The 16,270-nt window shown below is 57.4% G+C and overlaps 1 protein-coding gene across 1 annotated transcript in view; it reads right to left on the bottom strand.

The window, feature by feature from the left end:
- GUCY2D (guanylate cyclase 2D, retinal) overlaps window positions 1–14,152 on the bottom strand; it is a 32,301-nt gene extending 18,149 nt beyond the window's left edge. The window contains exons 1-5 of the mRNA XM_038386314.2: window positions 13,280–14,152; window positions 11,239–11,540; window positions 10,684–11,038; window positions 6,283–6,367; window positions 5,368–5,539 (exon numbers count right to left, since the gene is read on the bottom strand). Of these exons, the coding sequence (XP_038242242.1) occupies window positions 5,368–5,539; window positions 6,283–6,367; window positions 10,684–11,038; window positions 11,239–11,540; window positions 13,280–13,988 (1,623 nt within the window). The 5' untranslated portion in view covers window positions 13,989–14,152. The remainder of the gene's footprint in view (window positions 1–5,367; window positions 5,540–6,282; window positions 6,368–10,683; window positions 11,039–11,238; window positions 11,541–13,279) is intronic.
- Between the last annotated feature and the right edge of the window lie 2,118 nt (window positions 14,153–16,270).

The raw sequence follows: 16,270 nt of genomic DNA, 5'->3' as shown, positions 1-16,270 counted from the left end.
ATAAACCTTCCACTTTACTGGCTGGCTGAGAGTCACGGTGAATCCCAGGAAGAGGGGGGTGCAGGGCCCGGACCTCCCCCACACTCTGTGACAGGCTGCCCCCTGCATTTTCAGCACCAGGTCCTTCGGTTCTTTACCCCTCACTGCACCAGGCTCTCGGGTCAGTCCCTGTTGTCCAGCCCTCCCTCTTGCTCTGATCACTAGACCCCACTCCCATCCCAGAGCTGGAGAGAGAACCCAGTAGTCCTGGCTCCCAGCCCTTCCCCTTCTAACCAACAGGCAAAGGGCTGCTCAGTGTTTAGTGCTAGAGCTTTAAAAAATGTATCCTCCTTTTCCATGCCAGAGCTCCACCACCCCATGCCCTGAACAGAATTGGCACCTGGCCTGGAAGGCTGTGGGGGTAGGTCTGGGGATGGCAGAAGGAGGTTGAGTTGTTAGTTGCCCCTCCCAGCTGGCTAAGACCCACCATCAAAATTGCTCCATCCCAAAACTTTGGCCTCATGCCTTCGTCCTCAGCTGGGGAAAGCCATGCCCACGATCACCCACTCCAGCCAGAAAGAAAACAAACCCAGCATGAGCGGGAAGCCACTCAGCCAGCTATGGCACCATCCCACCAGTTGCTATGGGGGCTATGATTCGGGGGGAGGGCAAGGTTTGCGCCAGGCTAAGGTTTCCTTCTCAAAACCCCATTTCACAGGTCTTTGTTGATCTCTCCCCAGTAGAGGCGGTAGGAAAATTCTCAGCAAAACAGTTTCCCATTGGCAGATGCCGTTTGGGCCATGCCAAAATTTTTGGCATCAATTTCATTCAAAAAATTGGGGAAGGGGCAAGAGGGGAGAGGGCAATTTCAAAAGGGTGAAAAACATCTGATTTGGGGGCAAAACATTTGTGTGGGTTTTTTCCCATTGTGAAATGACTTTTCATTACTCGATCGTCAAAGAGAATTCAAACCAACCATGGAAAAAGTTCAGACTGAGCTGAACGAAACATTGGAATTCCTCAAGATAAGAGACTTCCAGCTGAAACTAAATCTATTTCACAATTGAGTTTTGCCCTTCAAATTCTGAAATTTTGAAGGTTCAAAATGTTCCCCCCTCAAAAAATTTTGTTTGATTTTTCCCCCCAAAAAAAAATCTAAAAAAAAAAAAAATTACAAGACAGAAAATCCATTTCTGACCAACTCGATTCAAAACTCCCTGATTCACCAGCACACTTCCACACAGATTGATTCTGAAGTTCCACTCAGATGGACGCGTTAGCCAGAATTGGAGTGGAAAACACCAATCATGCATGAGACAGATCCATTGATAAGATCGGGGCCCTCGGGACCCGAAAGACCAGAGCTGTTTTTCGGCGGGGGGGAAGGGTGGTCCAGTAGTATATGGCTGAATAGCATTCATCACCATGTCTTTTTGACAGGTTTCCATGCTCCATTCAGGGCTTATATCCCACCCTCCATCCCTGTTTCCGTTGGTGTCGAAGTTTGGCGCCATCGGCCATTTGGAAAAAAAAAAATTGATTATTTTTTAATCTTTAAGCTCTCTCATGCTATTCTTTCAAACCTTTTTCGCTAAACAATCAATCAAATGTATCAAAGCAGAAGCATACAACACCCCCCATTCAAACATAAAACATAATCAACAATTTTTTTTTCAAAATGGCCAATGGCACTGAACTTCGACACCAATGGAAACGAGGAAGGAGGTGGGATATAAACCCTAAATGGGGCTTGGAAATCTGTCCAAAAATATATGGTGGATGATGCTATCGAGCTGTATACTACTGCGATCAACCTGATGGGTTCGAACCCCATTTTCCAGCATTTCAGATAGGCAGTGGGCACCATTTACCCAATTTCCCAGGGGTGTGTGAGTCGGGGGGAAACTGAGGCCTGGAGTAGATCTCAGCCCTTTCCCCCAGGTCTCACCACCGAACCAAGAACAGAACCCAGGTGTCCCTGCCTCTTTGCTATCAGACTCTGCTTGATGCAACTCAAACAAAGCAGCAGAAACAAGAAAAACTGGGGTATTCTTGGTAAGAAAGCCAAAATTTTAGAGCCAGGGTTTCAAGGGTCATGGGGGGGAGTCATGGCAGGGTTACAAAACCCTCCCGTTCTTTATGGCTAAGTAACATGTCATTGGGTTTAGCACAGGGAGAAATTGTGTCATATGCAGGAGGTTGAACGCATCTGGCTTCCAACCCTCTGAACTTTTGCCTGGAGCTGCAAATCGGGATGGGGTGTCCTCCATCCGCGGGGTTATTCTGCCAAGGATGCCAGCGGGGATTGATTTGAGGCCTCGTGTCAAAGAACAGAGATAAAATTCCAGGCTGTTCTGCTTGGCACAGAAGAACAGGACAATTTCGGACAGCAGCTGTCAAAATTCACCCATTGCCATACCCGGACTGGCCACTGGTGGGCAACAAGGAGCCCCCCCCAGTGTTGGGAGAGTCCCCAGTGGGGGACCGCGGCTGGGAATCCCACTATTCCTGCCTTGGTGCTGGGAAATCTTCAAGAGTTCAGCTCCCGGGGCAGGGGGGGAGAAACTTCATATTGTCACACACACCCCCAAACCCTGCTGCCTGGTGAGAGGAAATCGAGTCTCAGCCTTGAGGAGACCCCACTGGCCGATGCATCAGCTGCTGGATGTGGGCTCAGGAGGGTTGCAATGTTGGGTGGCATGCAGCTCCTGGAGTACGAGGATCGTTAACGGGAGGATCACAGCCCAGATCTGGTTTTGGATCCGTGCAGCACCTGGCCAACAGGGCCCAGATCTGGGTCGGGATCCGGGCAGCACCTGGCCCAACAGGGCCCAGATCTGGGTCGTGATCCCGGGCAGCACTGGCCCAACAGGGCCCAGATCTGGTCGGGATCCGGGCAGCACCTGGCCCAACAGGGCCAGATCTGGGTCGGGAGCCGGGCAGCACCTGGCCCACAGGGCCCAGATCTGGGTCGGGATATGGGCAGCACCTGGCCCAACAGGGCCCAGATCTCAGTCGGGATCCGGGCAGCACCTGGCCCAACAGGGCCCAGATCTGGGTCGGGATCCGGGCAGCACCTGGCCCAACAGGGCCCAGATCTGGGTCGGGATCCGGGCAGCACCTGGCCCAACAGGGCCCAGATCTGGGTCGGGATATGGGCAGCACCTGGCCCAACAGGGCCCAGATCTCAGTCGGGATCCGGGCAGCACCTGGCCGCAACAGGCCAGATCTGGGTTCTGGGTCCAGGCAGGTGCCACGGCATGAGAGGCCCGGCCCCTCGTCGGGTCTGGGCAGCACCCGGCACAATGGGGTCCCCGGTGAGTGGTAGCCTGGCCCACGTAACACCAATAATAGGAACCACTCCCCCCTTCCTCCAGAGGGGCCCCCCTACTGCGTGCCATGTGCATCATGGGTAGAAATTCTCACTTCTCGCACCATAAAAAAAAAATCAAAAACCCGCCCCCAGCAAGGGGGATCCCCTCTCCCTCCAGGGACAGGCAGATCCAACAGGCGGGTGATGTGGCTGACAAGGAGATTGGACCCAGACCCCAGACTGAATGCAGGTGACGGGGAAGTGGGGGGCGGCTACGGGTGCCATAGCCTCTGCTTTCCCTCCTGTCCTTGGGAGGGAGCCGAACCCGGGGGGCAGGAAGGGAAGAAGCCGAGGGGAAGGATGCGGGAGCCCAAAGGCAGTGCCTGGAGCCTTGGCCGCTTACCTGCACGGCTGCCACTAGGCCCTTGGTTGTTAACAAGAAGGAGGAGGAAGGGGACGTGGCTGTTGCATTTTTGTGCTTCTCATCTCCCTAAGGATGGCAGGAAACAAGTGGTCAATCATGCAGCCTGGCGGGGTGGGGGAGAGAGAAGCGGTGCGAGGGGGGGACGCCCCGAATGCCGGCGGGGTGGGGAAAGGGGGTAGGGAGGTGGAGGAGCAGAGGGGATCCCTGTTCAGACTGAGGGAGGGGATGGCTGCACTGGAGGGCGGTATGGGAAGCACAGGTGTCCCAGGGGAGCTGGCATGGCCGGGGTGGTGGGCAGAGCCATCCCAGAAGACACGGAGGGAGTGAAACCCAGGTGGATACTTACCCAGGGGGTATGTTCCCAGCAAGAGGTATTTACCCCAGGAAGGGGTATTTACCTGACAGAGGGTGTCCTGGGGTAAATACCCAGTGCGGGACAATACCCAGGGGGTATTTACCTCGTGGTGCACCTGCAGGACACTGCCCCGGGGGTATTTTACCGGGTGGGAGCACCCAGGGCTGTGCACAAGTGCATTATCTGGTGGGGGCACATGGGGGCAGTGCCCATGGGGTATTTACCCGTAGGGAAAGGTCTGTGCCCTGCGGAGCAGTGCCCAGGGGGTATTTAGCTGGTGGGGGGGTCTGTGCCCTGGGTGCAGTGCCCAGGGGGAATTTACCCAGCAGGGGGGGGTCTGTGCCCTGGGGGCATGCCCAGGGGGCTATTTAGCCAGTGAGGGGGTTCTGTGCCCTGGGAGCAGTGCCCAGGGAGTATTTAGCTGGTGGGGGGGTCTGTGCCCTGGGAGCAGTGCCCAGGGTAGTATGTAGCTGGTGGGGGGGTCTGTGCCCTGGGAGCAGTGCCCAGGGGGTATTTAGCTGGTGGGGGGGTCTGTGCCCTGGGGCAGGGATGTGCAGTGTGGGGTAACAATGTGGTATTTAGCTGGTGTGGGGTCGTGTGCCCTGAGAGCAGTGCCGCAGGGGGTAATATAGCTGGTGGGGGAGGTCGGGTGCCCTGGGGGGCAGTGCCCGGAGTATTACCCAGTGGGGGGTTCAGTGTCGTGGAGGAGAGGCCGGCCGCAGAGGAAGGGGGTGCCAGGGGGCGTCAGGGGGGGCCGGAGGAAAGTTACCTCGCGACAGCCACATTGGGTGTTGTCGGGGGCAGCTGCCAGGCTCTTGAAGGCTCCGCATGTCAGAGACACTCTTCCCTGCCAGGCTGGTGCGACTCTCGTCCATCTTCCTGCCGGGGGCCAAGGCAGAGCATCAGCCTGGCTTTGGGGGGGCCTCTGACCCCAGATCCCTTCCACCCACTGAACTCCCTTGCATTCTGACCCCTGACCTCTAGGGTGTGCCCCCTGTCCCCCCAGGGAGCATGACCCCCAGTTGGCATCTCTGACCCCAATCCCCCAGCCCTGGGGGTGTCTCGCCCTCTGCCCTGGGGGCACACTAGCCCAATGTCCCTGACCCCGAGGCATGTCTGTGACCCCAGGAAACATGTCTGATCCCCCTGGCCCCTGGCCCCCTAACGCCGTCACCATGGCCGTCCTACCTGACCTCCGACCCTCCTCCCGCTTCACTCCACCGTCCCGAACCCCTGACCCCAAGGACTTCCAACCCTTCTGAAGACTCACTTTCCCAGCTCCGCCCCACCCATCACCCTGGACAGCCCCTGCCCCTTGGCCCCAGTGGGTCCCCCCTGTGCCGTCCTTTGCCCCCCCCCAACTCTGCTTCTTACTTTGTTGCTGCTCTGGGTGTGGATGAAGGTCAAGTCCATGGTCAGAATGATCTTGTTGGGCCCCTTCATCAGCTGGGCATGCAGGATCCGGCGCCTGCAAGGTGTGGAAAACAGATGCATGGGGAGTGAGCCCCGAAGTGTGTGGGGGGGCATTGCACCTCCCCCCTGACGGCTGGGAAAGGATGTGGAGAACCCAGCTTGGGAAATGGCAGGGGGGAACCTTGCTTGGGCTACCTCCCCTGCTGGGCACTGGGACATGGAAACACCAGATGACCCCCTGCCCCCCCAGGATTAATTAAAAGTGGGAGTCTATGGAGATAGTAGGGCAGCAGACATGAATGTGGGGTCTCCCCCAGCAACCTCTGCCTGCCAGTCCTAGGAAAAGCCAAGAGACGGCATGGTTGTCAATACAATTGTTACCCCTCAGCTAGTGATAAGGAACAAGGATTCAATATGGATGGGCCGAGACCCAACATGGCTGCCAATGACACCACAAGCCCACAACGGAATGGGCCAGAACCCAACATGGCCACCATTGACGCCACGAGCCCACAACGGGACGGGACGGGACCCAACATGGCCGGCAATGATGCCATGAGCCCACAACAGGATGGGCCGGGACCCAACATGGCTGCCAATGACGCCATGAGCCCACAACCGGATGGGCCGGGACCCAACATGGCCACCAATGACGCCACGAGCCCCCAACGGGATGGGCTGGGACCCAACATGGCTGCCAATGACGCCATGAGCCCACAACGAGATGGGCTGGGATCCAATTTAGCCGCCAATGACGCCATGAGCCCAGAGCAGGAAGTTGCCCACCACAGCTCTCACCTGATGTAATAAGCAAGAATCGTTCCCCCAACAATGAAGCTGGAAACCAGGATGAAGAGGAGCAGGATGAAGCTGGGATCCACCCCTACAGGAGAGGGAGAGCAGGGGCGGGGTTACGATGGAGGGCAGGGGAGACCTCCAGCTCCCCCAGCCTACTCAGGATCAGCCCTCCATCTCCCCTTGAAACTCACCCAGGAATGCCCCCATTTCCCTGCCCCCCACAATCCCATACAAGGGTTTCCGGGGTCTGACCTCTTCTTCTCCCTGTTCCAATACCCCAAAAGGATCCCCTCGTCTCCCCCAATCTCACCCATACGGACCCCTCCTCTTTCCCCATTTCTCTCAGCAGAACTCCTCCCTTTCCCCTCCTCCATCCCAAAAGGCTTCCCCCCTCAATCCCTGCCACCCCACAGATGGAGGGCAAGGAAGGGGATTCTCTGACTATTGGCAGCTCAAGTGGTCAGGGATAATGAAGGCTCCAGAACCAAGCCAGGAGGTCCCAGGGCAACCGTCAAGCATCAAACTGGGCAAATCCGTGGCCATCTGAGGAATTCCCGGCTGGTGCAGAGCCATGAGTCGCCTGCTCCGAAAACACAGGCTCCAGCCAAAGGAAACTCTCCAGGAATAGAAGCAGTATGGGGTCTATGACACACAGGGAGGGGCTCTGCGTCCAGCCAATAAAGGTCAGCTCAAAGTAAAATAGCCAGCCCAGTGCATTCAATGTACAGCGGGAAGTGCCAGGATCCAACATGGCCACCACTAAAGTCCTTCACCACAAACAGGAACTGGACAGAGACAGACAGTTCGAGGTGTGTATGGAAATGGATGGGTGTGCAAGGGATGCGTGATTGGATGGAAAGGTGAGTGGATGGATGGACAGATGGACAGATGGGTGGGTGTGAGGAGGGAGGGACAGACAAATGATGGGTGGGTGGGTGAATAGATGGACAGATAGGTGGGTGCTAATGGGAATGGGCGGATGGACAGACAGATGGGTAGATGTGCATGGATGGATGGATGGATGGATGGATGGATGGATGGATGGATGGGGGTTTGTGCAGGGGGTTGGATGGGTGGACAGAAGGATGGATGGACGGATGGATGAGTTTGCATGCAAAGGAGGGAGGGAGGGAGGGACGGACAGACAGACAGGTGGGTTTGTGTGGGGAGGGAGATGGATGGGAGGTTGTTGGGAGTGCAGGGATAGATGGATAGACAGGTGGATGGACGGACAGAGGGTGGGTGGGTATACGTGAGGACGGATGGTTGGCTGGGCAGGGATGGGTGGATGGACAGTTGGATGTGTGTGAAGATATGGATGGATGGGGATGGATGTGCATGCAGAGGGATGGATGGACAGACGGATGGGTGGATGCACTTGAGAATTGATGGATAGAAGGACAGGTGGGTGCAGAGGTGGTGGGAAGGTGTGTGTGGGGACAGATGGCTGGATGGACAGACAGATGGGTGCATATGGGGACAGACAGATGGCTGGACAGATGGGTGGAAGGGGCGTGTGGGGACAGATGGACGGACAGATGGGCATATGGGTGCATGTGGGAACAGATGAACAGATGGGGGCGTATGGCTGCATGAGGGGACAGACAGCTGGACGGACAGGCGGAAAGGGGCGTTATTGACATAACCTGTGATCATGTAGATCATTGTTGAACCACTGTTATATTTTGCAGCAAATATTGTACAAAGGTTGTCATGTAACGTGTCTATAGGAAGTTTATGATTTGCTGATTATGATTATGCTATCTCTGTGTGTGTATCATTCTTGTAGTTGAAGTTTGAATATTGGCTATGGACTTGTATCTCAGTATGTTTTGATTCAAAGTAGCCTCAGCGAAGCATTTGGTCAGCTTCTTGAGAAGGGACTATTCTCAGTAAGTGCCCAGTCAGAAAACACTTAACGACAATGGACTTTGGGAGATGCCAATACCGCATCTGAGCTTTCCTGGGAACATTCAAATTAACATGTAAACAATGGCGTCGGCCTGCAAACTGAGTCATGAGTGGACATGTGACTTGCCCATTTACGCCAGACTCCATCTTGCTGCTGTGAGTCGTCCTCAGGGCAAGGATATAAAAGGCTGCTTGCAGCTCCTCCATCTTGTCTCACTCCTGCTTCTTGCCTCTGGAGGGACTTGGCTACAAACTGAAGCTCTGACAAAGAACTGAAAGCCCCATCCCAGCTGTGGATGTTCTCCAGAGACATGATTTGAACCTACAGTTTATTCCATCACTGCAACAAGCCTGAACCAAGAACTTGGCCATTACTCTATGGAATTGATTCCAGTAAAACCAATTCTAGCTCTCATCTCTTACCTTTTCCTTTTATGAATAAACCTTTAGATTTTGGATTCTAAAGGATTGGCAACAGTGTGATTGTGGGTAAGATCGACTTGTATATTGGCCTGGGTCTGGGGCTTGGTCCTTTGGGATTGGGAGAACCTTGTTTCTTTTACCGGGTATTGGTTTTCATAACCATTTGTCACCATAACGTGGCACTGGTGGTGATACTGGGAAACTGGAGTGTCTAAGGGAATTGCTTGTGTGACTTGTGGCTAGCCCAGTGGGGTAAAACCAAAGTCTTCCTCTGTTTGGCTGGTTTGGTTTGCCTTGGTGTGCAAAGGAACCCCAGCCTTGGCTGTAACTGCCCTGCTTTAAGCAATTTGTCCTGAATTGGTATTCTCATTGGGTCCCATCAAAGCCAGCATCGGTTACAGGACGCATGGGGACGGATGGCTGGATGAACGGGTGGAAAAGGTGAAGGGGGACAGGTGGGGTTGGTGCACATGGAATGGATGGCTGAATAGATGAGGGGGTGGCGGCATAGGAACAGATAGATAGATGGACAGGAAGGTGCACATGGAGATGGATAGATAAATGGACAGGTGGATGGGCGAACATGGGGATGGATGGCTGGCAGATGGTGGATGAGTGCACAGGGGGACAGATGGATAGACAGATGGGTGTGTGGGTGTGTATGGGGCAGATGGATAAATGGACAGGGGGTGGAATGCGCATGGGGACAGATGGCAGGACAAATTGGGCATGCAGTGGGGACGAATGGCTGGATGGGCGGAGGGATGTGCGTGGGAACGGATGGCTGAACAGACGGACAAACGGTGGAGTGTAGGAACAGATGGCTGTAATGGACAAGCGGATGGGTGCCCATGTGAACAGATGGCTGGAGGGACAGCGGAAGGGTGCATGTAGGGAACATTGGCTGGACAGACAGGTGGTGTGGCTCATGGGAATGGATGGCTGGACAGACAGGCAGATGCATTCATGTGGGGACAGATGGCTGGATGGGCGGACGGGTGCGCGTAGAGAAGATTGGCTGGACAGATAGGTGGGTTGGTGCACGTGGGAATGGATGGCTGGATGGACAGATGGGTGCACGTGGGGACTGATGGATAAATGGATGGGCGGATGGCTGCGTGTGAGGATGGATGGACTGGAGGACGGGTGCTTGTGGAGACGAATGGATGGACGAGCAAATGAGTGTTCATGGGGACAGACTGTTGGATGGACAGGCAGACTGGTGCGTGTGGGGACAGATGGAAAGACGGACGGGTGGATGGTTGCATAGGGATGGATGGTTGGATGGATGACCAGAGGGGTACTCTTGGGGATGGATGGCTGGACGGATGGGCTGATGGGTGCTCATGGGGATGGATGGATGGATAGATCAACAGGTGGATGGGTGCTCGTGCAGACAGATGGATCAATGGATGCGTGGATGGGTGCACGTGGGGATGGACAGTTGGACAAATAGGCGGATGGGTGCGCATGGGGACAGATGGCTGGACCGACGAGGGGGTGGCGCACATAAGAACAGATAGATGGACGTACAGGTGCACGTGGGGATGCATGGATAGATGGATGGGCAGATGGGTGCGCTTGGAAATGAATGGATGAACGAGCGAATGGGTGCACATGGGGACGGATGGCTGGACGGGCGGATGGGTGCGCGTGTGGACAGATGGCTAGACGGAGGGGTGGAAGGGTGCGTGAAGGGAAGATCAGCTGGACGGACGGGCAGATGGGTGCGTGTGAGGACGGATGGCTGGATGGACGGGCAGATGTGTATGCATGGGGACAGTTAGATGGACAGACAGGAGGATGGGTGAGCATGGGGACGGATGAACAGATGGACAGGTAGATGGATACATGTTGGGACGGACGGCTGGCTGGATGAGTGGATGGGTGCTCGTAGGGATGGACGGACGGGTGGATGGCTGCGCTTGGGGACAGATGGCTGGACAGCAAGACAGATGGGTGGGCATGAACAGGGGTGGATGTCCAGCTAGACAGACAGACCAGACGCATGCAGGGAGGGACACATCGGGAGGCTGGAGGACAGACGGACAGACAGCAAGCACTCACCCCCAGAACAGACAGACGTTGGGTCGAACCAGCAGCTCGAGTCGGTGCCGGGGCTGGCACTGTGGGGCCAGTGGATGGTGTGCCCCAAGTAGCGCAGCCCCTCGGGCCCTGTGGCCACGCTGTAGGTGGGCCAGAGGTGGTTCCCTTTGCCGTCCGTGTCAAGGATGATGTACCTCACCACGGGGTCACCATCCTTGTCGGCCGCCAGCGGCTGGCAGAAGCCGTCCAGTTGGAAGTCCCGGGCGTGCTCGGCGACGCTGGAGCCCATCACCCAGCGGCCAGCCTGCCGCGTGCGCTCCACCGCCTTGGCCAGGTAATAGATGGAGTTGTAGATGGTGCCGAAGAGCGGGTGCACCTGGGGGCAGAGGGGGAATGGGGTCAGGGGCAGCGGGTGGCGGGTCTTGGCATGCCGCCTCCAGCTGCCCAAGGGTGCTGTCTCCTCACTAGTCACATCTGTGCACCTCCAACCCATGGTCCCAACACCCCTACCTCTCTGCCCATCCCAGGGTCAAGACCAGCACCCTACGGCCTGTGCCCTCCATGTCCGGTGCCCACCTGTGTGGGGTCCAGGTGAGCCGGCAGCTCGTGCGCCCGCTGGGCATCCTGGAAAGCCTCACGGAAGCTGTGCTCAGGGGCGTCGATAGTGACGGTGAGCACAGCATCGTAGGCCAGCCGCAGCTTGGTGTTGTTGCCCAGCACGGGGTAGGGGGTCTGGCGGTAGGGCAGGCTGTATGTCAGCGTGTCGTAGGGGATGAAGATGAAGGTGCCATCTGTCATGCGCAGGTCCTCGGCCTTCTCCAGCAGGAGGCGCTGCTCCTCCCCGCCCAGCAACACCGAGTGCATGCACATCACCACCACTGTGGGGGACGGGGGACATGGGGGGCAAGGGGACATTGGGGGGGAGGGGAGGAAGATGCACCAGAAGGCTGAAAAGTGCCTGTTAGAATGGTGGGCAGAGCTGGTCCCCCCTCTGGCCCCCAGCCCCCCACGGGATCGGGCTTCCCCCTTGCACCAGGACTTCGGTGTTCCACCCATCACCCCAAGAGTCCTCTGACTTCCCATCCCCGCACACCCTCTATTCCCCCCACGTCTCTGTCTCCATCCATCCTCAAGCACTTCTATCTGTCCATCCATCCATCCCCCACACACTTCTCCGTCTGTCCGTCCATCCACCCACACACCTCTCCATCCTCCATCCATCCATCCATCTCACACACCTGTCCATCTGTCCATCCATCTACACACCTCTCCGTCTGTCTGTCCATCCACCCCACACACCTCTCCATCCTCCATCCATCCATCCACCTCACACACCTCTCCGTCTATCCATTCATCCACCCCACACACCTCTCCGTCTGTCTGCCCATCCATCCATCCCCCACACACTTCTCCGTCTGTCCGTCCATCCACCCACACACCTCTCCATCCTCCATCCATCCATCCATCCATCTCACACACCTGTCCATCTGTCCATCCATCTACACACCTCTCCGTCTGTCTGTCCATCCACCCCACACCCCTCTCCTTCCTCCATCCATCCATCCACCTCACACACCCGTCAGTCTGTCCATCCATCTACACACCTCTCCATCCATCCATCCATCCACCACACACACATCTCCATCCATCCATCCATCCATCCATCCACCACACACACATCTCCATCCATCCATCCATCCATCCCACACACCTCCCGTCTGTCCATCCATCCATCCACCTCACACACCTCTCCGTCTATCCATTCATCCACCCCACACACCTCTCCGTCTGTCTGCCCATCCATCCATCCATCCATCCACCCCACACACCTCTCCGTCTGTCTGTCCATCCATCCACACACCTCTCCGTCTATCCATCCATCCACCGCACACACCTCTCCGTCTGTCCATCCATCCACACACCTCTCCTTCTTTCTGTCCGTCCATCCATCCCCTACACACCTCCCGTCTGTCCGTCCATCCACCCCACACACCTCTCCATCTGTCTGTCCATCCATCCGCACACCTCTCCGTCTGTCCGTTCGTCCATCCCCCACACCTTTCTGTCCATCCACCCCCATACAAACATTCTTGTGCCTTTATTTATCTATCCGTTCCCCCTACATCTCTCTGCCCGTCCATCCCCCTATACCCACACCCATCTTCTCTATCTAGGCACCCAGCCCCTGGTAAATTCACACATCTCCAGGCCAGCAGGGCTGGCCAGAGCCCAGTGGACCTCGCTGACCTCTCCCACCATCGAACCTGCAGCTTCCAGCTCAACCAGTGCGTCCCCTCGGCCGTGAAAGTCTCCCAGTGATGGGGCATTCTCCCTCCTTTGGAGGCTGTTCCCAGGGGCTGATCCCCCTCCCGGGGCAACATGGCCCCCTTATTTCCTGTCGGAATTTGTCCGGTTTCAGCTCCCAGCCATTCCCGACTCAGAAATCCTGGCTCCTCTGCTCTAACCACTAGACCCCACTCCCTTCCCAGAAGCAGGAGAGAACCCAGGAATCCTGGCTCCCAGCCCCCCCTGCTCTAACCCACTAGACCCCTCTTCCGCTACCCTCCCAGAGGTGGGGAGAGAACCCAGGAGTCCTGCCCCTCCCCCACCGGCGTACCTCTGACGTTGTCGGCTCTCTGCACCCTCCGCAGGGCATTCCGGGCCCCGTCGGCCCCGGGCTCCATGGTGGTCACCACGCCCACGGGCAAGCCCAACTCGCGCAGGGAGCTGGCCAGGCCCTGCCCCACCTCCACCCACAGGTCCTGCCGGGAGGTGACCACGGCCACGTGGGCCCAGCGGAAGAACTGGAGAACGGCGTAGAGGACGGCCGAGGCCCGGGGCAGGGGCCGGGCGAAGGTGCCCCAGCGCTCGACCTCGGCGTCCCCGTTCAGGCAGGCCCAGGAGAAGAAGGGCTTGTTCCAGGCCCGGCCCAGCGGCCCGGCCGCCCCGCAGGACCCCGGGTTGAGCGGCCCGATGAAGCCAGAGGCGTAGCGCTCGGCCTTGACCAAGGCCACCAGCGCCTGGCTGGTCTGGCACTCCTCGTTCAGCAGCACGTAGTCGAACCAGTAACCCTGGTTCACGGTGGGGTCCCTGTTGAGCCGCCCCACGGCCAGCTGGGCGGCCACCTCGGGCAAGGCCTGGGCGAAGATGGGGTCACAGGTCCAGGGCCCCATCACCCCCACCTTGAAGGTGGCTGGCTGGACCCAGGCGGGCCAGCCCAGGAGCAGGAGCCAGAGCAGGGGGGCCTGGGGCCGCCGGCGTCCCCACCTGGGGTGGTTGGAGAGGCGCAGCAGAAAGCTGTGGACACCGAACCAGACGGGAGGCATGATTCAAGGGAGCCTGGAGGGGACGGGTGCAAGGCGGGGAGAGGGCACCGGGCTCTTTAGCCCCTTGGGGGCCAGGACCCGGATGCTCGGGTGGAAAGAGGTCCGGCCGCCGCGCCCAACATCACGGGAGGGGAGGTCACTGCCGCCGGAGCTACGGGGAACGGTGCGCCTGGAAGAGAGAGGAGACAGATGTCAGAATGGGAGGCAGAGTGGGGGAGATGGGAGCCAGGACTCCAGGGTTCTCTCCCCGGCTCTGGGAGGGAAGTGGGAGCTGGTGGGTTAGAGCAAGGGGGGCTGGGAGCCAGGACTCCTGGGTTCTCTTCCCAGCTTGGGGGGGGGAGGTGAGTGGGGGCTAGTGGTTAGCGCCAGGGGGCTGGGAGCCAGGATTCTCCCCCTGGTTCTGGAGAGGGGAGTGAGGTGTACTGTACTGTCTTGCTACCCAACGGCAGCCATCTTACTGCCAGGGGCAGCCCTCTTGTTGCCGGTGGCAACCACCCTACCTCCAGGGGTGGACATCTTGCGGCTAGGACCATCCATCTCACAGCTGATGGAGACCATCTTGATGGCAACAGTGACCACAATGCCAACTACGGCGGCGGTATTGTCCACAACGGCAGCCATATTCTTAACGTTGGTGGCCACCAGCCATATTGTCACTAATGGCAGTCATATTGCTAACAATGGTGGCCATATTCTTAACTTCGGTGGCCAACTGCCAAGGGACTGTGCATAAATTACACAACATTTAGTGGGTGGGTCCTGACTTGTGCGGGTTTGTTTCAGCATCGCAAAGCGTTACAAGGGGTGAGCAGCTCTTAAAAGTCACCAGGAAAGTATGTTGCGTCAATTATGGCCAGCCCCACCCCCCCCCCCAATGGTGGCCATATTGTGACCATGCCAGCAATATGTTCGTTAATGGTGACCCTGTCGCCAACAACGGCCGCCAAACTGTTAACAGCAGCGGCCATATTGCAAACAGTGGCAGCCATATTGCGAACAGTGGCAGCCATATGGCGAACAACAGTAGACAAATTGTTAAAAACGGCCATATTGCCAATATGCCAGCCATATGGTCACTAACAGTGGCCATATTGCTAACAACGGTGGCTATATTGTGAACTGTAGACCTACTGTTACTGGCAGCCATATTTGTGAATAACAGTGGCCCTATATGGCCACCAGTGGTGACTATAATGCTAACAATGGCAACCATCTTTCCAGTGCATGGCCCCACACCCCGTACCAGCCCGCCATGACCCTTGCCTTGACCGCAGGCAACCCAGTCCCCTCGTCCCTCCAGCCCCATGCGCATGGGGCCTTGCATGGCATGTTTCCACGGCAGGCCAAGCGGGAGGGTCACGGCGGGCGAGGACAGCTGTCCTGGCCTAAATCCACCTGATCTCATCAGCCTCGGCTGGTATTAGCCAAATCACGGCGACACGTGGCGCCCGGCACGTCCATAAACCTGCCTGCTCCCCTCTCTTGCCCCAATCCTAATCCCCCAGCTGAGCTAAACTGGGATTAACCCTTTGGCCCCAGCTGCCCGGTCGCATTAGGTGTGAAGCAGCCCAATGGCCCAGGCAGCCACGTGTGAGCTCAGCTCTGGTGGCCCCAGCCGGCATGTTGCCTGCCCCACGTGGATGGATTCTCAATGGTAGCAGATGACAGAACGAGGAGTAATGGTCTCAAGTTGCAATGGGGGAGGTTTAGATTGGATATTAGGAAAAACTTTTTCACTAAGAGGGTGGTGAACACTGGAATGCGTTACCTAGGGAGGTGGTAGAATCTCCTTCCTTAGAGGTTTTTAAGGTCAGGCTTGACAAAGCCCTGGCTGGGATGATTTAACTGGGACTTGGTCCTGCTTTGAGCAGGGGGTTGGACTAGATGACCTTCTGGGGTCCCTTCCAACCCTGATATTCTATGATTCTATGATTCTATGATGGGCCAGAGCGGGGGGGCTAGAAGAGGCCACGGGCAAGGTGGGGCAGGATGGAGGGAATAGATGGGTGGCCAGGGGAAGTCAGTGGTGACTTTGGTCCTCAGTCGGTTCTTGGGCTAAGCAGGGAAGAGAGTCAGGGAGTGGGGCGGGGGTCTCAGCAGGGGGCGCTCTCCCCTGGCAGGCAGGGCTGGCCCCAGGGCAGCACTAGGGGGCACTGGGGGGCACTGGGGGGCGGGAGGCTCTGCAGGGGTTGCTCTCCCCTGGCAGGCAGGGCTGGCCCCAGGGCAGCACTAGGGGGCACTGGGGAGCACTGGGGGGCGGGAGGCTCTGCAGGGGTTGCTCT

The sequence above is a fragment of the Dermochelys coriacea genome, chromosome 28 (genome assembly GCF_009764565.3).
Source record: "Dermochelys coriacea isolate rDerCor1 chromosome 28, rDerCor1.pri.v4, whole genome shotgun sequence".
Taxonomy (NCBI): Eukaryota; Metazoa; Chordata; order Testudines; family Dermochelyidae; genus Dermochelys; species Dermochelys coriacea.
This window is presented reverse-complemented; position numbering and strand designations above follow the sequence as displayed.